The 27,774-nt window shown below is 41.2% G+C and overlaps 1 protein-coding gene across 1 annotated transcript in view; it reads left to right on the top strand.

The window, feature by feature from the left end:
- Window positions 1–22,168: 22,168 nt before the first annotated feature.
- NKD1 (NKD inhibitor of Wnt signaling pathway 1) overlaps window positions 22,169–27,774 on the top strand; it is a 112,387-nt gene continuing 106,781 nt past the window's right edge. Inside the window, exons 1-3 of the mRNA XM_075715729.1 lie at window positions 22,169–22,193; window positions 22,334–22,366; window positions 22,590–22,747. Coding sequence (XP_075571844.1) covers window positions 22,169–22,193; window positions 22,334–22,366; window positions 22,590–22,747 — 216 coding nt within the window. The remainder of the gene's footprint in view (window positions 22,194–22,333; window positions 22,367–22,589; window positions 22,748–27,774) is intronic.

Below are 27,774 nucleotides of genomic sequence, written 5' to 3'. Positions count from 1 at the left end.
GAGCTCCCCGCCTGTTGCACGCAGCACTTCTCTCTCACAGCAATTTGCCTTCACAGGAATTTGTTTCATAACCAAGTTTGGCTGCAAGAGAACAGGCTGTGGCTCTCCCCTGTGGTTATGGAGCCACTATTTTTGTTTTGATTTGTTGTTTGGCGGTTTTTTTGTGTCAGTGTTCTACATATTTGGCCTTGTCAACTATGTTTACTCTAGAGTAGGAAAAGAGAAGCTGGTCAGAAAATGACACAGAGTTCAGCAGCTGCTGAACTGCTGCTTATATCATTCTTTAACTGGGTTATCAGTTCACATTCAGAGAGCTGAAACCTCATATTCCTCCATTAGAGGCACAAGGAGAGCTTTTGATTTGAAGTGTGTGTTCTCCATATCTAACTATTTCTTTGTGAAATTCCATCTGGAGATTTCAAGAGGAAGGTTAAATGGGAGACATTTTATAGATGGCTTTAGGCTTTATGCTTGCCCTATTCACTCAGGATGTGATGGGCCTTTCCTGTACCAGTGAAGTTCTGAGCTCTTCCACAGCCCAAGGTGTGAACTCCAGGTTTCACTGTTCTGACCTCATTGTCAGAGTGTACCAGCATTTCTGCCTTCTTTGCCTCTTTGAAGTGTAGAAGCTGGTAACCCAGAGTAGGCTCCCAGAGAGTGGGGGACATCAGAATGAAGAAATACTGCTCTGAAAATATCATCTTGATGTTGTGTCCTGGTGTTAAAATTCGTGTAAGTAGCTGTCAGTGTATGCAGACCAGGAGCTAAAGCTGTTTGTGTGCTGTGTAACATAGCAGGGGTGCCTTTTGATTTACTGAGCTGCTTTGTCTAGATCCATAGCTGCTTCTTTGCATGCTTAGTATTATCTTTACAGTTCTAAGAACAGATACGCTGTTCTGACCCTCAATGGAATCATCAGATAGATCTTCTTAACAGCTATTATACTGATTATTTTTTTAATAGAAAATGCACTCACAATTCTGCATTAACATTGGGACTATTTTCAACATACAAGCACCCTCAAAGAGCCTTCAGAGTGAATAGAGCTATTTTCCCATTCTGTTATCTTTATATCATCAAATATAATCTGGCAATGAGTTTATCTGCTCTGATCATGCTCTCAGCATCAGTTATTATACCCCCATAGTCATGGGCTGTCATTGGCTGGGTAGACTAGAGACCTATTGAGAGTATTAATGCTTTGTGGGTATCAAGCTTTTGCATACTTGCTGGATTGCTTTCAAGCTTGATAAGTGTCCGGCAATGATAACTGGATAATTTGTGGGTTTATGAAAACATCTGTATGGTTAATACTTCAGTTAAGTGTGACTAACTTATTTCCAAGCACCCCTTTAGTGGCCTACTTGAGGAATCAATCCTCTTGTAAACTATAGATCTGTTTCTGTTATGAGAAGCATCTGCTGTCTGATCACGAGCTAATACTTCCCATTTGTTCAATAGCCCTACTTTTATATATGACTCTACTGATAAATACCTGGATTCCAATCAGCATTATTGCTGTGACACTGCTAATATGTTTCATCCCGTGCATGTTATACCTGAACCCAGTATACTATGTTTACCCTTAAGCATTTGAGCCTCTTAACTGGCTTAGGCAACTTTAACAATCTCTTCCACATAACTTCAGCATTTGTTTAGACCTTCCTCCTGAATAAGACTGTAACAGTCAATGGAGATTATCTTACAACACAGTTCTTCAGTACAGGCCACTGTTCCTTACCATTTACCTCTGACAGGCATTCCTTTTCTTTCCATCATGCTCTGTGGCAAGATGAACTCATGCTCCACATTTTGTTAGCTGAGGCCATTCGGAATAATATCTAAGCTTTGTTAGGATTTGTAGATGTTAATGCCTTTGAAGGATGTAGTAAATGTAGGCAAGGCAAGATGGCATTGTGGCAGGAAAATTAATTTTGCATGGATACTGTGAGCTGTGTTAAAAGGGTGTGTCAGGTCCTAATTGTGCTTAGCATGTGTTTTTTTCTCCTGTGATGAAAACAGGACCTACAGAATTGGCTCTCTGAATCGCTGTTGCCATTTCATATGGCTAAAACTTTTGGGAAGGCTTTGAAAATAAGAAGGAAATGGAGGTGACAACTGGAAAGCAGATACTGGGAGGTGTTAGCCCACAGGTCCCTTGATAAAGGCTCTATTTTGTAGCAACTTTTTGATGTCTGAGCTGTGTGAATGCATGTCTCAAAGAGACAAAAGTGTTCAAGTGTCCTAGAAGTGTTTGTTCTAGATCTGGGACTAGCAAATCAGGGCTGCTTCCACTCCACTCTGTTTTGGAAGTTGGAAGCTCAGAACTTAAATCTGGTTTTCCTTCTCCTTTGTGAAAGGAGACCGTACCTTATTTTTGCTGCAGGTCTATCTTTGTTTAGGAATCACATAATAGGATGAGCAAACAGCTTCAAAAGAGATATAATGAAATATTCATTGTTGGCCATTTAGAAAAACTCATGATCATGAAAACTTTAATAAGACTAAAGAGTTCATCATCTAAACTAACACACAATATAAATGTTTGTCACCTTGCCAGCTTCAGTGGACTCTTAACAGCAACAGCTTTAACCAGAGTATTTCAGTCTCTTAAAAGGCCCTGTAGTAACAACTCATACATAGTTCTATTGCCTGCACCTTTATTTCAGTTTGAAATACTGGGATTTCCTTCTGTGATGGAAAAAGCATTAACCATGATTATCTGAAGACGAACTGCATATTGGAGTGGAGCACTTCATTTACCAGATGATTTCACTGTGGCATACTGTTCTGATACAGCATCCCTCTTAGGTAAGTGTTTTAGCACTCTATAGGCTATTCTTGAAAGAACAAATCCATTATTCCAGTCAATGAAGTGGGAACATTTTCAGTTGTGTAAATTCTGGGTGTATTCATGCTTTTCGATGAGCCAATTCTTTCACGTATATTTACCCTAGATGTTAACAGAGGCACAAGGAGTCATCTTTTTTTATCTTACATAGTTTTGTTTGGACATCTTTACCTGGTAATTGCTCTGGTTGGGATAGCATTTGCTGTTAATTTTTCAACCTAGTGATAATTGACAAAGCATTATTACCATTCTTATATGTGAGACTGTTTGTGGTTTAAATCTATAAAGCTATGGCAACAATGCATGGTTTGTCCAGATCATAAATTTTATCTCCTGAAAATTCAAGTAGAAATGCCCTACTGATCTAAAATCTGTTGCCAGGAGGTACAGTACTATGGAACATAAACATTACCTCTACTAAAGCACCACTCTTAGTTCTGTTGCACCCTCCATCACTAGACTCTGGGTTCAATCTGTAAAAACTTTGAATCATGGCTAGGCTAGAAAAGGAGCAATCTTTGCGTGTGCATGTGTGCATTTGTATGCGTATGGAAGGGACGAATGAGCTCTTAAAACTGCCAAATCAGAATTTGCTGATGACTAAAAGGGTTTCTCTTTCTCATCCAACCTGTGCTGAAGTTTTCCCATACCGGTAAACTCAAAAATAAGCTTCCTATACCCTTTGAAGCTCTGTGTATCTATGATCAGCTGGGGATTTGGCCAGTTCTCTCTATGGACAATTGTTTCATGCTACCAAGTTTAATCACTTCACTTCCATTGTTCCCATTTACTCTTTTTTCTACCAACTGAATTGATTGCTTTTGCTAATTGCACAAAAATATCTCAAAATACCTGAGACTTCCTTTTCCCCAAAATACAGATCAGGGTCTGATCTGATTTCTGCTGCATCAGCTCACAGCAATCAGTTGGCATCTTTTTCAGCTCCAGTTGCCTTCCTGTTCAGTGGGCTGCTGAAGGGGAAAGGGAAAGATTCAAGTTCTATGGGCAAATCCACAGCCTCTTAGAATGACTTTTGCTTCTTTTTTCTCCCCTGATCTTGATCTGCAAGTCCAGATGCATCTGAGTGTGTATAAACTGGTTCATTGCCTGTTTATCCTGGAAGACCTTACAAGTACTTGAATATGCCAAAAATGCAAGTTTCCTCAAGTCCTTTCCCGGTTCAAGTGGGTTCTCTTCCTTCTCTCCTGACTTCTACCTCTTAGTCGTGCTGTGGCCAGCTATGCCCTATGCTGGCTGGTTCAAGCGTATCAAGGGCTGGTCCTAGATTGGAATGATTCAGTTTTTTGGAGGCGAAAAAATTTTGTGACATCATTGGTGCTAGATCAGACTAGCCTGACTGCTAGTCCTCCTGCTGACTGCTAGTCCTCCTGTCCTTTCTGATCATCTTGTGAGCCATTCATCTGAGTTTGACATTGCGCTGAAAAAATGCCAGAGCTTGCACTTTGGTTTAGCAGGGATAGCAACTTGAAATTTCAGTGCTTATATTTCAGATCTCATTGGTAACACCACTAATCCCTTTTTGACCTAAGGGGCTCACCAATTTTAGCTTGTTTTTGTTGGGAGGAGAAGTTGACTATGGAGTGAAGTATTTCTCTGGGACAAATCTGTTTAGTTGCAAAGAATATGCACTGGGGCCTGTTTGCCTGAGCACAGCTGTGATTAACAACAGGACTTGGAGATCCAGGCCTTCATCCAGCAAGCCCTCTACTCTAAAACTCTTTTTCTTAACTCTTCTCAGCCCATGTCACCTCTGTTTGCTTTGGATTTCTTTTTGCTGCCTTCATTTTTCTTTCACTGCTTCTTTCACATGCTCAAAGATGCAGCACAAAAATTCAGTACAAACCCTCTGTCATTGCATTTTTTAATTGCACCCCAATTCAATTTCTGTCTGCAAGGATCATCCCATTTCCAAGTTTTTCCAGGGCTTCTTTTCTTTCAGCTGTCACTTAACCAAAGGAAAAGTAATGGAAATGATCTCACATTCAGTAGAATGACTTGTTTGTCTGGTGCCAACCAGGGTATTTTGAAACAAGAATTCTCCATTGATGTTCACTAGAGCAAACAGCTAACAAATGGACTCACATTTTTCTGGGCGTATCCTGGAAGTTCCATTTAGAAATTAACTGTGATTTTGGTCTTATTGTGATGAAACTTATAGATGAATTTACGGAGGTGGAAGTAGAATGAAAGCATCACTTCAGTGGTGCATCACTTTTGTTCATCTACCCGAGGACTTACCTCAGAAATGTACACCTATGAAACTGAGTTGGGAGAGACTTACTCTTCACTGTATGTTTCTGGGCTATCTTCTAGTGTTTGGAGAAGAAGGTGGAGGAGGATGTTCTTAACAGAGGATGTTATGTCAAAGATTATGTCCTACTTTTTTGCATCAGCTGAATTGCAAGTACAAAGTGAGGATGGGCATTGGATTTTCAGCTGTAGTGGATAACCTCTAAAAAGGGGTGGAAAAGAAAGTTCTGTGCCTGTTCAGCCTATAAGTTCTGGTCATCTCTAGCAAACTTACAAACTAGTCAAGATACTTGATGCTTGGTCTGTACTCTACCTGTCTTTATTAATAATTTAAAATAATTTGTGACAGTTTCATCCCAGAGAAAATAGCAGATTACACAGAAATAGTGGCATCAAGAGCACATGGTAGTATATTAAGAGGTATTTTTAAAGGTTCTGCTGTGAAGGAAAGAATCTACAATCAGGAAAGTTTCTATAGCACAATGCAACTCTAATATTTTAGTGGTTATGATCATATTTCATTTGACTTCTCAGTGTGAGCAGTGCTTGTCTTTCCTTCAGTGTAGGGCACTTGTTAATTTCCATGGTCTAGAGCCGGAGCTGGTAGCTATCATGTAACCTCTTTGTGACTGACCAAACATACTCAAATATTAAATTTTTATTTCATCAGTTATAACTGGGTCCATTATAAATGCTCTTCCTGGAGCCAATAGGAAAGCCAGAGCCCTGCTCATGGTGATTAGGAAGTGTTGAGGCTCTTAGTAATTGTTAATTTATAAAAAGAATACTCTAAAAAGGAAAATCTTTAGCGAGCAAAAGACACAGTGAAGGGCTTAACTGTAGACATGATCAGGAAATATATTTTTGCTCCTCAAATAAAATCAATGGAAGCTGAAAAGAGAAAGAATTCTCAGGCAAAAATCCATCTTTTCCAGTTTTGTGCTGACATTATTTTCTAAGTTATTGATCTTTCTATACTATGAACAAAAATTTTCCATGAAAATGTTTGGAGTTTTTACCCAAAAAGGAGGATTTTTTTCATTAAAAATGTTGAATAGCAAATATCAGCCAGCCCTTTCATTTCACATATCTAGCTGTGACCTGGGATGGTTACATGTTCAGAATACATGACGATTCTGATACAACCCTAGAGTTCTCAAGGATGTTAAATTACTCATGAGAAAGGAAAACTAAATCTTTTTTCTCCCAGGTATTTTGTTGCTACTGAAAAATCAAACTGAGAAGCAGCACACACATTACTTGGGAAGGAGGGAATCTTTCAAACAGTTTAGGGTTTTGAATAGGTTCACCATGACATACGAAGGAGGTGCTATCTGAGAAGTGCTATGAGCAAAGGAACAGTTTTTGATGGTCCCGATGATTATTTATTTTTCCCCTGAACTCTTAGTACCATTCATCACTCAGCACTACTTCCCCTGGACTCTTATGTTCTTGGTAAACAAAAAGCCAGTTCTATTTTGGACAGCAGTATGCTTCTAGCAATCATTGTGTACTAAAAAAATGTGTCAAATTGGTTGGAGAAAACCCTTATTTAAATTTAAAATTTGTGGGGCACCTATTAAAAACTCGGTCTGCCCAGTAAGGCCAAGGCAAAAAACTTTAACCAAATGCTGCTTGGGAAGGCCTTTGAATGAGAACATTCAGATACCAAATCATAATGGGGCTCACTGTCTTTCACCTTGTCAGTAAAGTGATTTGAATCTACATGAGTAAATAAAACAACATAGGGCAAATAGGTTCAAGATCACAATCCTGTCATCTAGAATTTGCATGACATCCAAACATCAGAAATGTACCCGTCCCGCGCTCCTCCTGAGAGACAATTCATACTTTATCACTATTTCAGACCTTTGTGAAAGAAACCATAAATACATGCATTTGGGTGACAATCATAAATATGTGAAATGTATCGCATACTTTGAAGTCTGTAGAGTTCAGTCCCTGGGGAAAAAAAAAAAAAAAATCCAACATATAAAGAGTTTATAGAAATGTAGGAGCAAGGGAAGGAATTTGTGCTGAAAGTGAAATCCCCAACTCCGTAAATGTCTGACCATTTAAAACTAGGGGAATCACTGTAAGTGCTTCATACTCCCTAACACATCCATTCTCATATTAGATGATCTCTATGGCCCTTTGTACCCATTGTGGCGAATTGCCAGAAAAAGGCATACTTTAGCTGCTCCTCATTAAGAAAAACATCTGAGGAAGATTTCTGAGAACTAGACTTTCAGCTGTATTTCTTCTACATTTTCATGTTCTTAAAAAAGAATTTTTATTGCCACCAAAGAATCTTCAGCACAAATATCTCCAGGCTTGAAAGCAAGAATGGAAAGCACTGTTTACCAATAATTTGTAAAGTTTTGTGTGAATTTTAGAGCACGTTTTATGTATAGAGAATGTGCACATCTGCCAGCAGAATAAGGGCTCGTGTCTGAACTGCCAACAGCAATAGACTGCGCATGTATCAGGAAGGGTTTGTCAACTGCTCCCTTCTTTTAATTTGCACGGTTAGTGCTGTGAGGTTTATGCAAGGCAGCTCTCAGGGGAGGGGACTGAAAGTTCTTTGAAGTCCTTTGTGGTGGCTGTCTAATCTGGAGAAGAGGATTACTTTCTTTCTGCCAGAAGCACATGACAGTTTGGTAATTAATGAGCATCATAAAGTTCTCTTTTTCTATTAGATACCCATTAGTAAACCTGGGATGGTTGTCATTTTGGACAAAACCATGCATATCCTCATTTTATCCCAACATCAAAGGGGATCTCCTACTGTCTGATGCTGAATGCTCTAATTGTGTTTGCGTTCGGCGGAGTTGGTGCAGAATGCATCTGAAACAAGTCTTGGCATAAACTGTAGGTCCTATGATTGGACACACAGCCTGAGCCTTCCCAGAGCTAACAGCTTAAATGAGTGGTGGGTATCTCTATTATTTTAAACATACTGCTCTCTTCCTCTCCTGTCTGTCTGTTTATGCTATTTGTTTTCCTTTGAGAGTACAGGAATTAACATACTTTCCACATCCATATCATGCTGAAAAAAGGAAAGCACTGTGTTGGGCTATTTCCCTTTCCCCTTTTGATATAGTATTACAAAAAGTCTTTCTTTAGGATTTAAGAGCATTTCAGGTATTAAAACTCTCTTGGGTTGTCTTTTTCACATTATTCTGAAAGTACAGAATGGTTTCCTGCTCTTTATATTTGGCTCTTTTATACTGAAACAGTTGAAAAGTCCTAGTCTGTGGACTTTTTCTTTTTGAGAAAATGTCACCCTTTCTTCCAAAGGTTCCAGTTTCTGAATGCAGTGTAGTTTCTTCAACTGCATTTAATCTCCTTTAGAAATAAGAAGAATGGCTAAGCAGCCTATTTTATATATTCTGAATTTAAGATTTTTTTGAAGGTCAGATGCTCATCCTATACTCAAAAACTATGCCGAATACAGACAGGGAAAGAACTCAAGGATATGCAGGCGCCTTTTCTGTAAGTGAGGTTGGACCAGAAAGCTCCACTGTAATGAAATGTGATGGCTTCACAGGGACTGTACAGTTGTAAAGCCAAAAGAGGAATACACATACTTAAGATTCCTTTTCTTTTCTCTTATATTATTTTATCTTTTTAACAGGATTATGTCTGTATTATTTGCAGTCTGTCTGATGGGGACAGAATTCTTGTTCAGGGTTAGCCTGGATGCTGTACATTGTTAACTCAGTATTAGCAAACAAAGTATTATTAACTTTTGGATCTCACATGGGGAAAAAGTCCTGGTGTTCTAACAAAGGAACTGTAAACATCTTCAGTATAAAAATACATAAAAAAAAAAAAGCCAACTGGCTGTAGCTAGCCAAAATGTTTAGCATAATCAGAGGCACCCTGGAGTATTTCTGAAATGAAAGTGTACCTTCCTCACTCACATCACTGGGAAGATGAACGTAGGTAAATAAAGAGTCAGACGAATCAGAATTAGAAAGTGGTTTTTTCAGGTGACATCTTAACTCATTAAAATATCATAAAATAATAAATATAATAATTATACTTGTTATATCTAGGTCCTGGACTTTCAATCATGATTTTCTGAGTCATCTTTGCCCTTAGGAGATGAAAGGGATGAGTAATACCACTGAAGATACAAACCCACTTATAAATATAATCCCTGTATTCTCTCATGTTTCAAATTGGAACTGGTCAGAAAATTTATTGTGGAACAGCTTTTCATTGCAAAATGGCAATCCATATAAATGTTTCACTTTTGACAATTTTCTATGTATTAAAAATATTGGAGCAGGATATTTGAATAGACTTGAAACAGAAGTTCTTTGTATTTTTGGAACAGAACATTTTGACCTTATGAAGTAGCTTTTTAGCCTGTTGTTTAAAATTAAGATGATAAACTGTGCTTTGCAACAGAAAAAGCCTAAAAATCAGAACGATCAGTTTCAATCCAGAAAGAACATTAAAAAAATATGAAAATTTCAAGGGTTTTTTCCTCTTTAAGAATGATTAAAAAAATATTTGTGGAATTTCCTACAAAGCAGATCTCTGCACAGCTCTGATCCCAGCTACGAGCTTGACAAAGGCTTGGACCATTGTAGCAGTTTTAAACTCTTATATTTGCTTGTAATATTTATTTCAAATGAATGCAGAGATTCACATCTGGATTCTTTTAATTGCTAAAGTGAAAATTAGGATGGCTGGGCTATTTTGTGGTCCTTGCAAAATCAGTCTCTCCTGCCAGTTTGTACACAAAAGACCATTCAATGTTTATTTCTGAGATTGGTACATTACATTTGTAATTGACTCTAGACACAAACTCCAGGCATGTTCCACAATGTAGCTTCTGGCAACCCATATAAATGTGGGAATGGGGCTGGGAAAGCCAAAGCCCACCTGGAGTTGAATCAATCTGGCAAGGGATGTGAAGGGCAACAAGAAGGGCTTCTGCAAGTGTATCAGCAGGGAAAAGGTGGGTCTGCTGCCAAATGGGGCGGTGGGCCTGGTGACAGAGGACACAGAGAAGGCCAAGGTACTCAGTGTCCTCTTTGGCTCGGTCTCTACTAGTAAGACCAACCTTCAGCAATCCCAGGTTCCTGAGTCCAGTGAGAAAGTCTGAAGCAATGAAGACTCACCCTCAGTGGAAGAGTGTCAGGTTAGGTAACATTTAAAGAAACTGGTTGTACACAAATCCATGGGAACTGATGGGGTGCATTCACAAGGGAGCTGGCTGATAACACAGCGAGGCCACTCTCAATTATCTTTGAAAGGTTATAGCTATTGGGGGAGGTTCCTGAGGACTGAAATAAAGCAAATGTCACTCCTGTCTTCAAGGAAGGCAAAAAGGATGATCTGAGAAATTGCAGGCCAGTCAGCTTCACCTTGGTCCCAGGGAAGGTGATGGAGCAAATAATCCTGGAAACCATTTCCAAGCATGCTAAGGACAGAAGGTGACTGGGAGTGGTCAGCATTGATTTATGAAGGGGAGAAATCATCCCTGACAAACCTGGTAGCCTTCTATAATGGAAGGTGGACGTTGCAGTGGATGTTGTTTATCTTGACTTTAGAAAGACTTTTGACACTGTCTGACATAACAGCCATACTGACAAACTGATGAAGCACTGTCTAGATGAGTGGAATCTAGGTGAGTGGGAGGTGAACTGAAAACTGGCTGAACTGCTGGGCTCAGAGTCTTGTGATCGGCAGTATGAAGTCCAGCAGGAGGCCAGTCACCAGTGGTGTACCCAAGGAACCAATACAAGAGCCAAATACTGTTTAACATCTTCATTAATGACCAGGATGAGGCTATGTTATCTTTTAGGTTGTTAATCCTGTTTGACCTGATTTAAGACTGATATATTTAAACTCCTTAACTATTTGGCAGGCTGCCATAATTCTGAGTATACATTTCAATTGTGTGAAAGATTAGCTATTAAAATACGAGGCTTTATAGTAAAGAGAATATAGAATTTATAAACAAAGTTACATTATCCATCTCATTGGTTTGTACTACAGAAAAGAATTTGTGGAGAACCATAGGGTATTCAACAATAATCCAACAGTGGGGAAGAGCTGAAGTATATTCTTTTTCCACAGAGATTTATGCTGATTTGTAGAATTTTAAATCCAGTTTTATTAATGCCTTCCCACTCTCAGTAGGAAATACTCAGAACATATGAGGAAACTGTCTTATAAAACAAGATTTTATTTTAATAATGTGGATATTATTGTACAGCTACTCAGACATAAAGAGAATGAATTGTACCTCGTGGGTCTCTTGAAATCAGTATGGAGTCTCCAGACCAGCTCAGTGGCTTAGTTGAACTTGGTGCAGAAATTTTCTTCCTCTCCTCCATGGGGACAATACTAATTGAACTTCTTCAATTGGTCTCAAATGCTCATGATCCACTTTATTTTTTGTGGTAGGGAGTTTAAGAATTGCTGTACAGGATGCTGGTCTCCAACAATGACCAAAAGCAGATGCCTGGGCAAGAATATAATAATAAGGTTAACATGTCGTGATAGTTGCACTCAGTCATCTCTTGGTCTCTAACAAGCTGTTATTCAGGGAATTCTTGAGTTTCATATGGCTTCTATGTATTTAGAAACTGTCAGTGGATTTCCCTTATGTTGGTTTGCCCAGTCTTTCCTTGAGCCTGTATAAGCTAGGGTACTCCCACTGTTTAGTTGGTTAGGAATATCAGAGGACGTAGCTGTTCTTTCATGCATTTTATCTGCTGGAGGTTGATGGGAATGGCTGGTCTGGTTGCTGGACAGTGCCATTCCTGTCTGCACAAGACAGCTGATTAGAGCAGGCCCTAAGATCAGGCAGTTAGAAAAGCTTTTCTTGATACAGTTGTTTTTATGCTTTGAAACTCTCCACGGTGACATTCTTACTCCTTGCAGAAACAGAAAATACACCTTAAAATGTTCCACAACAGCCACAAGTACACCTATAGGAATTAGCTTAACACATATGTAACTTACACATTGACTGTCTTCTGTATGATGACAAAGGTGTGATCTCTCAGGCTTTATACATGCTTGCTGGAGCCTTGTTCAGCTTAGTAGCAATTTGTTCCCTCTCATGTCCTAGATGTTTTGCAGTGTAGCATGCAGGAGTATTATTTTTGTGTTTAAAAAAAAATCATCTTTCCCTTCAAGACCAGAAGGAAAAGGAACCTTAAGTCTTACACCACGTACAGGGAGTGGAATGCATCTCACCCAATTTTAGCTGCCTACAATATCTTCACTTGATCTAGTCACCCACTCTCCCCTTATAGTCAAGGGAGGGGAATAGCCATTTTGTCTGACCTATTTTAAATGTCTACATTAAGATGAAACAAATCATATCCTAATAGGTACTTTTAGAAGATGATTCTTCTCAGCTTAATGTAGAAGTATAAAATTGCTCACATGAACCACCTATTTCTCTCCATTGACTGTAGAGGGAGATTAATTCTACCTAGTATGTTTTCAGGAATTTGTTTTTATTTTTTAAAAATCTAAATCTGGTTGAATAAATAAGAGACTGGGTTATTGCATGAAGGCAGTATTAGCCTCAGTGATCCAGCCCACAGTCCTATAACCACCTCAAAATACTAAAGGAGTCCCATAGGGAAAGATTCCCGTAAGACATTGCAAGAAACTCCCACAAGTGAGGGCAGTAGGTAATGCCATGAGGAAGCACGAGGTGTGTGGTTAATGTGCCAGAGGTCTTTCACCTGTCTGACCTTCTGCTGACAGAACAGAGACAAAAGGGAAAGCCTGCTATGATGCACCCTGCCTTTGCAGGATGGTGGCAGAAATGCTGCCTTGGTTACATGTGGTCTGGCACTAGTTCAAAACCACCATGGCAAAATTGCTGAATGCCAGGAGAAGAATTGGGGGCTTGTTAGTTTTATGCAAATCCCAGAATTCCTGTAGCTTCTGTCATGTATTTGAAAATATACAATGCAAAAGGACACAGAGTGTGGAGTAGAGCAGCAAAGTGGATCTCCATGGGTTATCTTCACTTCATTCAAACTAGCACAGCCTATCTGAATGCAATAATTATGTCATTAATGCCATAAGAAAATGTTTCGGAGGCCTAGTGAAGAGGCCATGTATACAGCACACAAATTAGATCAATGTGCAGCATTCTGGGTAGATATGAGGTCTTGTAACACTGACCGTTAATGGTAAAAGAAAATCAGAGAAGTATAAATTAAATGTTCAAAGAGTTTACTTGGTCATCTCATATCTGTCCATCTGCCAAGACTTCAGAATTTTCCTTGTAGGGGTGAAGAAGATTTTGGTTTTAAGCTCATTTAAGATAGTGTTTTATCTGTATGAGCCAGTCTTGTTGTTCCATTGGATGCATTTTGTAAGAAAAAACTAAGTGAATGTTGAAAACGGAACTGCTTTACACAGCAAAGTTCAGAGAATACAGGTAAACAACAAGGGCCATTTAGATCAAGCTGTTAATGCTGTGCTGGTTGCACCCATATAATTGCATTACAGTAGGGATTTCTGTTTTCCCTGCAAGGAACTCAGTGCGCACAGGGCTCAGTCTGTGCCTCATCACCTGGAGCGTGTCCATGTGTGGTGCTGGGCAGTGCTAATGGGCACTCCCACGGCGTGCCTCCACCTTCCTAGGTCCATGTCTGAAATGAGTCTATTACTGATTCAACAGCTGTGGTAAGCTGCACAAATGCTGAGCATTGAGCCAGGACCGTGCTTTCTGTGCCCCTTGGATGAAGTTGCAGAGAACCTGTAGTTAACAGCCTGGATCTTTTCTGTTTAAGTCTTGTGTAATTCATCACCAAGATTGTCTGTAGGCTACACGCAGCCAGGGTCTGCTCTGTGCCCGGCGGAGCAGAAACACGCACACTGAAATGGAGAATGGCTGTTGGCTTTGCCATCGTTGCTCACCTCTATCAGTCGCTATATGCCTGCTGCATCACAAGCTTTGTGTGAACACTGTTCCTGAGTGTAAACAGAGTATCTGCGGGGAAAATTAGTAGTAACCAAAGATTCGGTGTGTAAGCAACTTAAAAATAGACCTGGAGGTTTATTTGGCTGTATCTTAATGTTCAGAAGAAGGCATTCTTTTATAGCCAAGTTTATTTATGGTTGGTTTATTATTTATGGTTGGACTGGATGATCTATGGTTGGACTGGATGATCTTAAAGGTCTTTTCAACCTAAAAATTCTATGATTCTATGATTTTAGAATGACAAAATCCTTGTGGCAAGTTACTGGTGCCAGATTTGTACAGTGACATGGTGGCCCAGGTGTATTTTTTAGAGTAAAGTTTTCTTTCCCAGTATGATATGGTTATGAGTGAGTTTGCCAAAACACTTTGGAATAGTTATAATTCACACAGAGCTTAAAAGATAGTTTTACTAACATTTTTTATCCTTTTCAGATATCTGTTAAGTTAAACACTTCTTACACTTAATTATTTGTAAGCACAGCACCAACCCTGCTTACTATAGCAACAAACTTCAACAAACTTCATGCTTATTTTAAAAAAACAAGCAAAACTAACATAGAAGTGCTGTGCTGGACCAACACACATTGAATTCAAGCCTTTCACGTTTCATGAATGTTTTGCAAAGGCTATCGTATTGAAAATCAGGCGCGGGTGTCTGTCAGACTCTGTAGTTTCAAATCTGCTGTTCCAGAGATGAGAGAAGAGAACCTAAATACAAGATATAGGTGCAGATCCTGATTCTTACGTTCTCTTTCCAAAGCTCACAGCTTTGTCAACATGTGACAGTATAACTAAGTGTGTAAGACTTTACCAGTCCATAGCTGTAGGAGGGTGATCAAGCAACTTACTTTCTCCTTCCTCCACTTCTCGCTGTGGGTTGCCACTTCGTCAGAAGTGACTTTACACAAGCAGTGTTCTCTGTCTGTTAGGTTTGACTGGTCTTAGTCTGTTTGCATGCCAGTATCTTTCCAGATCCTTTTCTTAGAAAGAAAAGCAACAAGAAGTTACAAAATGAAAAATGAAAACAAAAATCCAGCTGCTTGTAGTTTAAAAAAACTCCAACAATATTAAGCAAGCAGCAGGAGAGTGGAGGAGCTCACCTGGCGTATCTGACAGTAGCCATTTGCTTTAATGCAAGACACATTTCTTTTGTCCACATGCAATGAGTATCCTCTAGAATGGATATGAAAAGAGATAGGGAACTGTATGATTTAATGGTGACCCTCAGTGCCATGCTTTAAACAGACCTATGTTGTCTATGTTGTCAGTTGTCAGGAGTGGGGCTCTCTTCAGTCATCAAAGCATTTAGCAGAGTTTACAGTCTGCTGTTTACATTACTGGCCAGTACTTTACTCTCCTGAATACAGTTTAACTATTCCACCACCCCTGTGATGAGTATTCTTTTCACTTGGTGGCAGCGGCAGTCCTCATGAGAAAAGCCTTGGAACATTGTTTTTGGACACAAACATACACAAGTTATTAGAACACAAGATCAAAGGAGGTGTCCCACTGTCTTCCTTTCAATGCTCCCATTGTGTTTGTATGCTGAAGCCTGCTAGAGAGTTAGAACCAGAGAAGGGGGGGAAGCGGGGGGAACCTTTGTACAAAGGTACTTGTCACTGAGAGAAGCCCATAAAAGATGATGTGAGAAAAGACACCAGGTGGAGTATAAACCACCCTTATTGTTAAGAAATGCAAATAAAAATCCTCTCCTATATTAAAACTTTCTTACTTGTCATTTCTTAGATGCTAAAGGAAAGGTTCTGATTATTGAAGTCATGGCACTACTTCTTACTTTGCTGCTTCTCTTTTTATGTGTAGCATACTATATACATGATGTTGGCAAAAGTTATTTTTCCTTTTTTTCTGCATATTATTATAGTTGTTAGCAAATTTCAGCTCAGGAAAATATCCACTGGAAAAAACTCACATAAAAATCACACTTTAAAATATCTCAAGAATTGTCTTTTTTATGAAGGACATCCACAGTGTTTTGGATTTGTAAATAAACTGCAAGTTCATTTTATTTGGGATGGGACTGTCTTTTCCTTGGGAAAACTTTGACAGAAAAATTCCTGGTAATTCTGTATGATCTCTGGATTCATTCTGGTGGATCTGCAGTCAGATTCCAAGCAAACGGATTCTAGATCCAACACCCATTAAAATCTACTGAAAGAGACAGTTGCTTCTAAATTGCTGGGAAAGCCCTGGTCCAGCTTCCTTGGCTATAGAGAGATACATGGTAGCAAGAGTCTCTCACTTGTTTTTAGGCATCATTTATTGTTGTTTTCACCTTTTCCAACTTTTCTGATGAGCTGAAGTCTGCATTATTGAGTTGGCTATGCAAAGTCCTTTGAGAGAAAAGATGCAGGACAAAACAGGTGATAACTAGCAGTTCACAACAACAAAGCATTTCTAACAGAGAAGTCTTCCAGCTGCACCAAAATTTGGGCCTTCACTGAAGGCAGTCACTGACACGGACTTTCAGAGTTATAGATGGTGAGAACAAAGATTAACCTGGCATGAGTCTATATCATCAGCATTGTGGATTCTTCCATTTAAAGACTTTCTAGATTCATTTCCCTGAATAGAATGCAAAGAAGATGTGATACTACCTGAAAAGGAGTATTTTAATGGAGGCAGTACAAAGGACACCTAGCTGTCTCCTGGTGGTCATTGTGGGAAGCAGCTCATCTGCTGAATCAGCGCTTGTCACCCTGAACCATCACTCCTTGAACCCAACAGCTATCTCTACATGATGGGTTTTCTCAGCTTTGAAGAGAGGTGAAAGAGAAAATACTTTGATGATGGAAACTATATCCACTGGAATACAGAGACATAGTGTTTTAAGAGTCTGGGACTGTGAAGTTTGCCAGTGTTTTTTCCAGCCCATCATCACAGGCTCTCAGAAGAAGTATAACGATAATCTTGAAGAAGGCCTGGAAAAATTTTTCATGGTACCTGAGCATATGCAATATCTGGCACGCTTACACATAAGGGCAGGTGATGTAGTGAATGTGCTCATTTGTGATAGACATCTTTCTGCTGCACAGACACTGTTTGAACTTGCTGATCAGTCTTTCTTCTCCCCTAGGGTCAGGGCAGTTGCTGACATCCTGAAAAAAAACAAAGAAAACCTGCGAAGCAAGTAGGTTTGGAGTTGAAAGGATGCCACAGTGCAGACTCATGCCAAAGCTTTGAGGCAGTAAGCCAAGGCTGCAAAGTTGCTAAAGCTAGTAGGTGCTGACATGCCAGATTGCAAAAGTGCCTGAGGGAAAAATACTGAAAAAACTGCCAAGACCATAGGTACCAAAGACCCAAAAGGTGAAACAGTGTCTTGTGACAAGCATCCTATTTGTGTGTCTTGGTAACGAGCGATGAAAGCACTCATATGGTCACCAAAACAAAATTTAAATGTTAAAAGGATCAGTCATACCTGCAAGACCAGGATTGTGACCCCAAATGTATCAGCAGGATAGTAATTGAAGCAATTGTTGAAGAGGTATTGTTGCTGTGAGCAATTCTTTGTTGATGGGAGTAAAAGGGATTTGCTTGGAAGTTGGTTGAAATGGAAGTTGAGCGTGGTTTGTACCTCTCTGTGATTTTTGGGAGGGACGGGGTTCAAAATTTTGTATCAACTGGGGCCCAGAAATCTTCAGAGCTTAGCTATATCTCAAATTGTCCCGGACCACCAGAAGCATCTTTAGAGACATGAAATTATATATATTTTTCCTTTCATAACTGAGCAGCCTTTTCTTAAAACACTGCTGTAAAATATAGACAGATTATCTAATGCAGAGGAGGAGCAGCACAATTTGCGTGTTACTGCCTCTGTGTGTACAATTTTTGGAGAATTACACGGGGTTTCCACTTCAGAAAGCACAGTTCAACCCTCACTTCTGCTGGAGGTGGTCTAGCATGACCTGCATGCCACTTCCAGGTGGAAGAGAACAGCACCCACCTGAGACCTTGGGAGGCCAATGCCAGACTTCTTTCATCTTCAGCTGGATGGGAACATGGCAGGAGAGGGGAAGAAAAGGAAGGAGATAAAGCTGAAGAACTGGAACGTGGTATCTTACCACTCACCGCATTACCCAGACAGGAAAATCAGTGTGATTCTTTCATCTGTCATGTGTATTTGCCCTCCTCGCTCTGCTCCTACATGTAGGAAACAGCAGCCTGGTGGAGGGGGTGCATTGCTGCCGTCTCGCCTTGGGCACCAAGCAAGGCCCCACTCCGCGGTGGGTGTCAGTGGTTCTGGCACGTGGCTTGCGTGCTGTGTGGGGCTGGGCATTCTCCCCTGGCCGTATGGACTTTCTGAGTGTGTCAGCGAAGCCTGAATAACAGGGAGGTGAATCTCATCAGCAATTTATGTTTGCCATGGTAGGCTACGTCTGTAGGTCCATGTCTTAACGTGATCTCTGACTAAATTCACCAGTCTAAGGCCAGGTACACCATTAGTGTGTAGTGTACCCTGGCCTCTAAACAACTGGTTTTAGGACACTTGCTTTCATGCAGCCTTATACCATGTTTAGTTATCTTTAGGTACGTGTTGAATCTGAACCTTTTCAATGCTGGTTTACTTTACCATATGCTAGGCTAGCATTTATTTTTGCCCGCGATTCTGTAGCCAATATGCAAATACAGAATCAAACTAGACATGTTGTTTCAGCTGGTATCATTGCACAGAAGTACTCTACTCTTTGTCAGGACATCAGAACAACCTTCAGTGGTGCACACAGGGTACTTCTCAATCTAACTGATGATACAGCTCTTGCTGTTGCAAGTACTGTCATTAATTTTACCATGCTATTGAATATTGAAAATTAATTCCAGGAGTGGTCTTATTCACTTGTTCCTTGGCTACGATATATTTATTCCCTATCATCAACTGGTTTATATTATAACAAGGTTCAAAAGGGTTTTCCATCCTCTGAAAAAGTAGAGTGTAGTCAGCATTAATGAAAGGGCAATGAATAATAATCTACGTCACGGCTTTCAAACTTTAAGAATTCCACTGGGGTCACTGGGTTGAATTAGAGACCCTTTAATCATTAGTACAGTTTTATGAATGGTGTACTTTACTCTGATATTTTACTAGATGTCACTACTTAACACACTTCTGGCTCCATGGAAGGAAAAACAAAAGGCTTTGTGTGCCTCGAAGTCCCTGTAGTTTTGAGGATCATTATAATTCTACTGAGTCAAATCCTGAGGTCCCTGTTTGGTTGTTATACCATGCTAAATCCTCCTGAAATCAACTGGAATTTGTCTGAGCAAAACCACGCTAAGAATCTCAAGATTTGGCCATTTAAGAGTGGCTAAAACTCTCTCTCAGGCAGAGGAAGGAATAGCTGCAGTTGTGATTCCTACTCAATGTAATGTAAGCAGTTCGTATTTGCATTACTCCTGTGCGCAACCACTGCAATCATGAATCCCATTGTATGCAGAGTCAGTTACTGACATTTGGGATTCTTTTATCAGATTTGCTCTTCTGTGAGAACCTTGGTGTCGCAGGGTATGTCGTTGACTGCAGTTAAAAAGGGCTTTCTTTAAACTCTAACAAATGTTGCGTATGTGAAAGCAATACTGCACAACAGTGACTGTGTTACACATGCAAGTCCCTTCGTCTCCCTAACTGTGGCACAAGTGGACCTCTGTAATCTGCTGTGAAAGCGAGGGCTTCTTCCCCCAGTTGCTCATTCAGACCTGCTGAACTCATGACATTTCTAAGGCCTTGTTTTGTTCCCAAGAGCTGAATGATGGGGGCACCACTTCACAAAATAAATGAATAAATCCATACCATTTGGGGGGCACTTCCACTAAGGTGTTCTCTATTTCTTGTAAAGAGTGAAGATAAGCGATATCCCAAATAAAACGTTTGCTGATGACGTTAAAAAAGGGTACTCGAGTATCTGCCAAGCTGAAGAGAAAATAAAATTGGTATTACAATTACAAATTTCTTAATATGCATCAGAGAGTTTTTACAAGTTTTCACAGTCTAGGTGAGGCTCATGCCCCAAGGAGTCTGCTTCATCTAAATCCCTTTCTTCCCCTCTTTCTCCTCCCCAAAACAAGAGGCAATCTTCAAAGGAACAAATGTGTCACTTTAAATACACAACATAAAAAATGGGCCAAATAAATTATTAAAATACATAAAAAAGATTCAGAAAAGATGCATGTTATTAGCTATTTGACAAGCAATTGATGCTGTTGCGATGGCTGCATTTCACAATGCAAGTGTTTTCTTTGCTAGACAGATAAATAGTTGAAATAATGTGAGAAATGACTTTGCAGTCATCCAAAGAACAATTTGGCTTTAAATGGTTCGTTTAACGGCTTTCCACTGGCTGTGCTGCGCAGTCATTTCATACCAGACCTTCACCACATCCATGTGCTTTGGAACTCCTTCTAAAAATGTGCTCCAAGCCTGACCCTCCTCTCCCTGTCCCAGTTCCCTGCAGAAGTGTTACTACCTATGCTTTGAATCTTTGTTTCAGGTGAGCTCCCAAGCCTAACTCCTTCCTCCCTGTACTTGAAACGGACGGATTTGAAACCACAGATGTGTCCTTGAAGTTTTTGGACCAGGCCCATCTGGGTCAATCCCTACATAGTTCGACTAGTAGTTTCTTGAGTAAAATTCTCAGAAGCCTTCTTTTTTCCTTCTTCTGAATGTACTACACACTCTTTTATCTCTCCTAGTTGAACTATGAGGATCTCAAGGGAGATGTGATTTTCATAAACAGAAAAATAATGACCAGCCAGAGGAAGGAAACAATTTTTTAATGAGTGTGAGAATTGTCTTTATGAAACAGCAAGTTTCCTTTTAATTTGTTCTGTATGTAAAAAATCTACCGTTCATAGAGAAGAAGGGCAGATTTCTTCTTAAATCTTATCTACTCAAAAACAACGGTTAAAGAAAGCGGATAGAGACTTTGTCCTCCTGCTGCCAACATTTTGAATCACTGAGAAAGGGTTCCGGCTGTGACCCTGAAAACGGCGTTTTGGCATTTTGTGACTGGAGTGGGATCGCTTGTGCGCGCAGAGATGCTCGTGAAAAGCGGTTCGCAGGACTGAAGTCAACGCAACAGCTGCTTTTCCAGACATGCTGGCTTCCTTCTCAATCAGGATACTGCCGCTAAGTAGGGACACGAGGGGTGCAGCAGGCATGGGGTACCAGGGCTGATGGAAGGCAGTTTGCGAACATCACAAGAGGTGTGCGGGGTGGCCAGTGCCCGGACGCCTGCCGCAGCCCGAAGGGGCGGCCGAGCGGCCGGCAGAGGAGGGCTGGCAGGGAGACCCCGCGGCCCACGGGCACAAGCCGCTTTTCCGCCAGTACAGGGGGCAGCCCCCGCGGGCGCGGAGAGCGGCACCGCGCAGCGCCGGCTGCCCGCGGGGGTCGGCGCAGCCTGCGGAGGGCGGGGCGGCCCCGGAGCCCCCGGCCGGGCCGGGGCGGCCGCCGGCAGCGCGGCTCGAAGCGGGCGGCTCCGCGGGCGCGGCCGCCGCGGGCGGGCAAGGCGGGGGCGGGGGCCGGGGCCGGGGGCAGCGGGGCGCATTCTCTGCCCGGGGCTGCGCGGGGAGCGGAGCGGGCCGGCCCCGCCGCCCGTGCCTGGCTGGAAGTGAAACGCGCCCCGGCTGCTCCTTTTTCGTCTTTCTTTTCTTTCCTTTTTTTTTTTTTTTTTTTTTTTGGAGCCTCCAAAAGGCTCGCTCGCCCCTTTCATCTGCCGCCGCGGCCCAATGGGAAGGCGGAGGCTGCCTGCAAGTGGTCTAATCTCAATGAGGTGTCAATCATGTTCCCCGGTGGGTGAAGTAAGGTCTTTTGTAACCGCCTCTGTCTTTGGGAAAGAGAGGAGAGAGGAGGAAGGCTGGAGCGGAGAGGGGGACGCCGGGCCGTGCTGCAGGAGAGGAGCTGAGATTTGATCTCGCTTGTGCGTTAGCAGGGGGAAGCGGAGCACATGGATTTCTAAACACGCTGGGATTTTATAGATCTACACAAATAACAACAAGCGAACCTGACCCTACTGAAAACAGTCAAATGAATCGTAATTGCAGATCAATGCAGAGAGATGGGGAAACTTCACTCGAAACATGGTTAGTTCCTTTCACTTGCTCCTTCCTTAGCCCCTTCCCCTTATTCGGATTTTACTCGGCTTGTTGCTGTGATTTTATGCTGGTGTCTAATGATCTTCCTTTATTATTTCCCCCACACACTCTCCTCCGGATCTGCCTAGCTGCCGTTTGTAAACCCAGAGAAAGTCCAGAAGGTAGGGGTGGCTCCTACTGCTAGTAACTTTGAACGCCTTCCCCCGGTCCCTGCGGCTGCCCCCGTCCCCCTGCCCTCTCCCCTCAACTTTGCGCCGCGGCTTGCGCCCCGCCGGCCCCGGCCCCGGCCCCGGGGGTGGCCCCGGGGGTGGCCGCGGGGGTGGCCGCGGGGGCCGGGCGGGCTCCGGCGGCGGCTCAGCGGCGGCATTGTCTCTTCTTTTCTAGGTGATAGTTTTGCGGTGAACGCCTCCCTGGCTCGCAAAGGGCTGGAGGACTGGATGGTGAAGCAGAAATACTCCGGGGGCGGCAGCAGCGGAGGCAGCAGCTCGGGACTCCAGCAAGGCTGCCAGCACCGGGCTGTTTGCAGGCTCTCCAGCGCCAGGGTATGTCAGATTCCTCGCTGCCAACCTCCCCCCCCCCCCGCCCCTCCTTTTTGAAATAGGGGAACCCAAAAGCTCGCTCTACATCCCCCTCTCCCTCGCAAGGGCGGGTTGTGCGAAGGAAGGGTTTTCTTTGCCCTAACGCTGCTCCAAGGGGCTGCCCCGTGGGTGGTTTCCTTCAGCCCTTTGATGAAGTTAGGAGCCGCAGAGCAAACTTGGTGCTCGTACAAAAGCCAGAGGAGTAAGGGGACCTGTCCGCCAGCGTCGGGGCAGTACGATTAGAACAAACCCCTTCACAAACAGGAACAAACAGAGAATCTCTGGAAAAAGCCCAGCGCCCTGCCAGTGTGCGCAAGCTTGTGAACCCTGATTGGTGCACAAGTTTGTCTGTGACATTTTGGCAGAGGAATTCAGGAAAGGAGAAGTCCCCGAAGACTGCATTGTTATTTATTTGGTCTTTACTAATAATGCGTGGCTGACTTGCTCCATAAGAGTTACAGCACATGTCACTTGTCCCGGCTGTTACCACACTGGCCACTTTCCACCCTTTCTTTTTCCTCCAGTCCTCCCGTGTAAAGCTGGGCTGGAGGAAATGTTTAAGTTGCCTTTTTTTTTTTCTTTTTTTTTTTTAATGTTGTCTCTTTAAACAAAAAGGCATGATGGGAGGTAAACAAACTTAACAATTGTTAGATATGGTCCTCATAGTGTTTCAGGGTATGATCCAGAGCTTATTGATGTTTACTGAAAGACTCCCATCGCCTTCCGTGAGCTTTGGATCAAGCCCTGAAAGCTTCATCAGTGGAAAAGTAACCCGAGAGATGGGGAGATTGGAATCTGTGCTTCCCAGCAAGGAATGTGGCTCTGAAAGCGCAAGCAGAGCAGGGCCACCAAACCTCCTGCAGGCTCTTTGCTTAGTTAGCCACCAGTTTTATTGTCAGATGCCTGGACTTCTCGTGTCTCAGGAAAAGTTAACTCTCAAGGGGAGAATACTTCATTTTAGGTGGGCTGTTAAAGTGTGTAGAATGGGAAAAGCTAATCGTGACTTGTTTAGATTCCACCAGTGTTGTATTTAGAGGAGGATAAATTGTTTGGAAGTCACTAGAAGTAAGGCAAAGGGGGTAAGATACCGATCTAAGTGTTTGTAATTGATGAGTATAATCAGTTCATGTTCAGCTTGCAGGTATGGTTGGCTGAAGTGACTTTTTATTGTGCTTTACTTAGAGACAATGTGTCCAAAGAAAGAAGTTCCCATTAATAATAGTACATACATGTATGATACAGATGCAAAAAAACCCCATGTGCTTTTAATTATTTTTCATTATCCCCATTTTTGTGAGTCAAGCTTTTAAGATATGTTCTACCTTTCACATAGGTATTTTCTAGGAAAGAAGCTCAACTCACCAAACTAAACATGGGTTTAAAATTCAAGAGTTAAAGGTCACAAACTCTGACGTTAGCGTTGTGAAATGTATTTTCTTCCAGAAAGTTTGCTTTCTGAAAAGAAAAAATAAATCTTTTGTCAAAGATACTTTGCTACCCACAAAACTCTTCAGTTTTCAGTTCCATAGGGTCTGCTCAGCTGCAATGACAGTAGAACAGTATTTCTCTTCTTGCTCAAGGTGTAGTCTTTGTGATAGCTCAGCAATTAGCAAGCCATTAACTAAAAATTAGTCTATAATTTTACTGCTTTATAAAACTGTAAATAGGTTTAAGTACGTTTAAAAGCACTGTTCCCATGAGGCTTTTTACTGTCATCCTGACAAAGCTGTTTCTGAATGTTTGAAAATATTTGCAATTTATTGCCTAATATATTTGGTAGTATCTGTATGCATATATAGCCTGCTAATTGATTTCGTTTAATTGTCATCCTGTCCACAGGCACACTGTGACAGCTACATTAAAGTTCCTTTAAAATACGAACTTTTGGTAATATGGAAGGATGCATTTCTAATCCTACATTGGAACCAGATGTGCCATATGTACAGTCTTTTTGACAAGGATTATGGAGTCGCAGCTATTGACTCCATAACTGAGATTGCATGACTGTTCCTCTTCTGAGATCTCTTTGATCTCTTGTATAATTATACCAAGATACAAAGTGAATTGTAGCCTAACCTCTTGGCTCTTCATTCACCTCAGGATGTAGGAATACTAGTCACTTCAACTAATGGTTAGTCACACGGGATTGTGTGGGACAGTTGTGTATTCCCCAATAATGTAGTACTGTTGCACTTCAATCATCCAAGGGCTTTTCTCCTTATGACTTCAAAATTCCTCCTGAAATGTTCAGTTAGTTTACAAGGCTCTGTGGAATGGTGCAGTTTTATTGTGTCACAGCTGAAACTTTGGCTTCTTATTAAAACATGGGTTTTTTTCCCCTGAAATAGGTCCTAATTGCTGCATTTGTGACTTATGGCAGAAAGAGTTAGATCAAACACTGATGAAAATATCTGCATTTGGAGAAACATCCAGTTGAGTTTAAAAAAAAAAAAATGATCCTAGAAATAACTTTCCTCCTAGGAATCATTAACCAGAGTTTTGTTGATGGTGGGTTCCATTAGTATGTAGGCCCCTATTTGGTGAAATCCAGTGTACTTCCAAAGACCTGTTGATGGGAGAGGGGAGCTCTCAGTTGCTTCCAAGTGTGAAGCATCGAAGATTTGGATCATTTTGGTTAGAACTTGAATGCAGTAGTGAAATTTGACTTCTGTTGCTCTCTGTAAGCCAAAAATTCTGTCTTGGTTGTAGTTGGAAGGCAGTTTTCCTCAAGAACAGAGACACTAAATTGTTTTCCTGAAGTTAGTCATCCAGGGGAGATGACACTGAAGTTCAGGGCAATTCATGTAGCGTTTTACAAGAGGAATGAGTGACTAGTACAGGAAAGCAATAAAATTTCATTTGTGCTCCTCTCTAGAATGCTTGAATTTACAGTAGTTGTGGAGGGGAGGTCTTTACGTCAGTTCACTCAAGGGGTGTTTGACACAAGGAGGGTTTGAGAATACACCACCTTTTCTCTTCCTGGAGTTTTGAGAGCTTCTTGGTTAGAGCAGACTTCCCTCAGCTGACGTGTCATCCATGTTGTGACCCGTCCATCCGTGTCTCCCCTCCTGCAATTCACTGGAAGAACAGTGAATTAGTGTCCAGTTATTGTTAAATGCATTAGTCACCTGAGAAGGATCACATAGTAAACTGTTGGATGAAGGCATGGGCCAGAGGAAGGGGAATGTATCTGCAGTATGCACTTCTGGTGTGTATACAACTTTGTGTTCTGGGCTAAGAGCTCTGATCTCATTAAACCATTGCCACTGGCCCAGCAAGGGCGGCTCTGCTGTAAATGTTTTAATTACTGTGGAGGCTGAGGGCTGGGCTGCAGCCTTCCACATCATGTAGAATTAAAGAAAAAAGGAATTTTGTTGCATCCATGAAGTGTGAGGTCCAGAGCCATCTTCTAGTTTCAAAGCTAATTGAAACCACTGGGGCTGTAAATCTGTTAGAGCAAGTGAATACGCTTCTTTTGCTGCTTCATGAATGAGTTAACTTGTGCCCAGAAAGGTTTTCTGACACTGTGGATTATACCGTATATTTCTTAAGTTTAAAGTTATTCAGTGTGTTTACTTTTACAAACTATTTTTGGAGATCAGCATTGTTTGCAAATATTTATTTATTTATTTATTTATTTATTTATTTAACTGAGAAGTAGTTCTATGCTAGAGGGAGAAAATATTAAATATGACATTTGCTTAGTTCAATTCACTTTTATCTTCAAAGCCATAAGAAATTTTACTAGTTTCTTGCATGTCTTATTGAGAGCTGTGCTTGGGATTGGAAAAAAAAAATCTCATTTTTAATTAAATTTCAAACCAGCTCACAGTGAGCCAAGTTTGTAAATAATCATTTTAGGTAAAATAGAAAAGACTAGCTTACCACTTCTGCTGGGCTCTTTAGTGCTAGTGATCCTCATGTTCAACCCTGATTGCTATCAATTAGAGTTGAGTATCTGGTCTGGGAATAGTATAGTCAGTATGAAATGCTGAGGCACATCACTGCTTCAGAGGTGGGGCTTGTTCTCCATTTGTTCTGTGCCTGTAACTGCCAGTGACATTAATGGGCATTCCTTGCATGGCTGAGAGGAGACTACCCCAGTGTCAACTTCACTGCTCTTCTAGCATGATCTTTCTTAAATTTAAAAAAAAAAAAAAAAAGCCCTTCCCAATCCCCCACTATTAAATAGCATGTGTGTGTGCATATAAAAATACATAGCCTTATGGAAGACACAGCTGGGTAGGTCATTCATCCAAAATGAAAATAATAAACAGAAAAGGGACTTTTTTAGTGGTCTGTATATACTATGGCTTAAAGGCTGTTGAACTGGAAGATTTAATTGTAGCACTACTTTGGGGTCATCTCATGGGCAGAATGACATTTGAAAGACTGCCTTCTTATTGATATGGTGACAAGAGCAATTAAAATTTCCTTGGGTGCTATCTTGTGTGACTGCTTGACGTGATCTTTTAAACTGAAATATTTTCAAGTACATTAATGTCAGTATTGTATAGATAATTATTTGTATTGGCTCTGAGGATTAAAAGAAACAACAGACTCAGCAGTGCTAGATACTGGCATAGCTAAAAAAATATTTTTATATACAAAATATTGTGAATGGCATTTAAAATAAAATTGCCAAACTTTGTACTGAAAGAGAGAGAAGTAGAATCTTATTTAGTGTTGAAATTTGGTGCCAACAAACCAAGATAATTTAATTAGCAGTGCACATAGTATATCTTGACAGCTCTGGTTTGGGAAAATTATAATACGAATATTAACAATCAAAGAGTCTCTGAAAGTATTAGTGCCATGGTGATGAGATTAGTGAATTGGCCAATACTGTAGCAGAAAGCTGGATTCCAAGGGAATTACCCTTGAATGATACCAGTTGGTGCAATTAAAAGCCACAATTCAGTTGCCATATGGAAAGTGTTAGGCATCCTTACATGGTTTCAAAGCTATGTGCCGGAGGTTAAATTGACATA

This window comes from Pelecanus crispus, chromosome 8 (genome assembly GCF_030463565.1).
Source record: "Pelecanus crispus isolate bPelCri1 chromosome 8, bPelCri1.pri, whole genome shotgun sequence".
Classification (NCBI taxonomy): Eukaryota; Metazoa; Chordata; class Aves; order Pelecaniformes; family Pelecanidae; genus Pelecanus; species Pelecanus crispus.
Note: the sequence above shows the minus strand (reverse complement) of the source record. Positions and strands in the feature narration are given on the sequence as shown.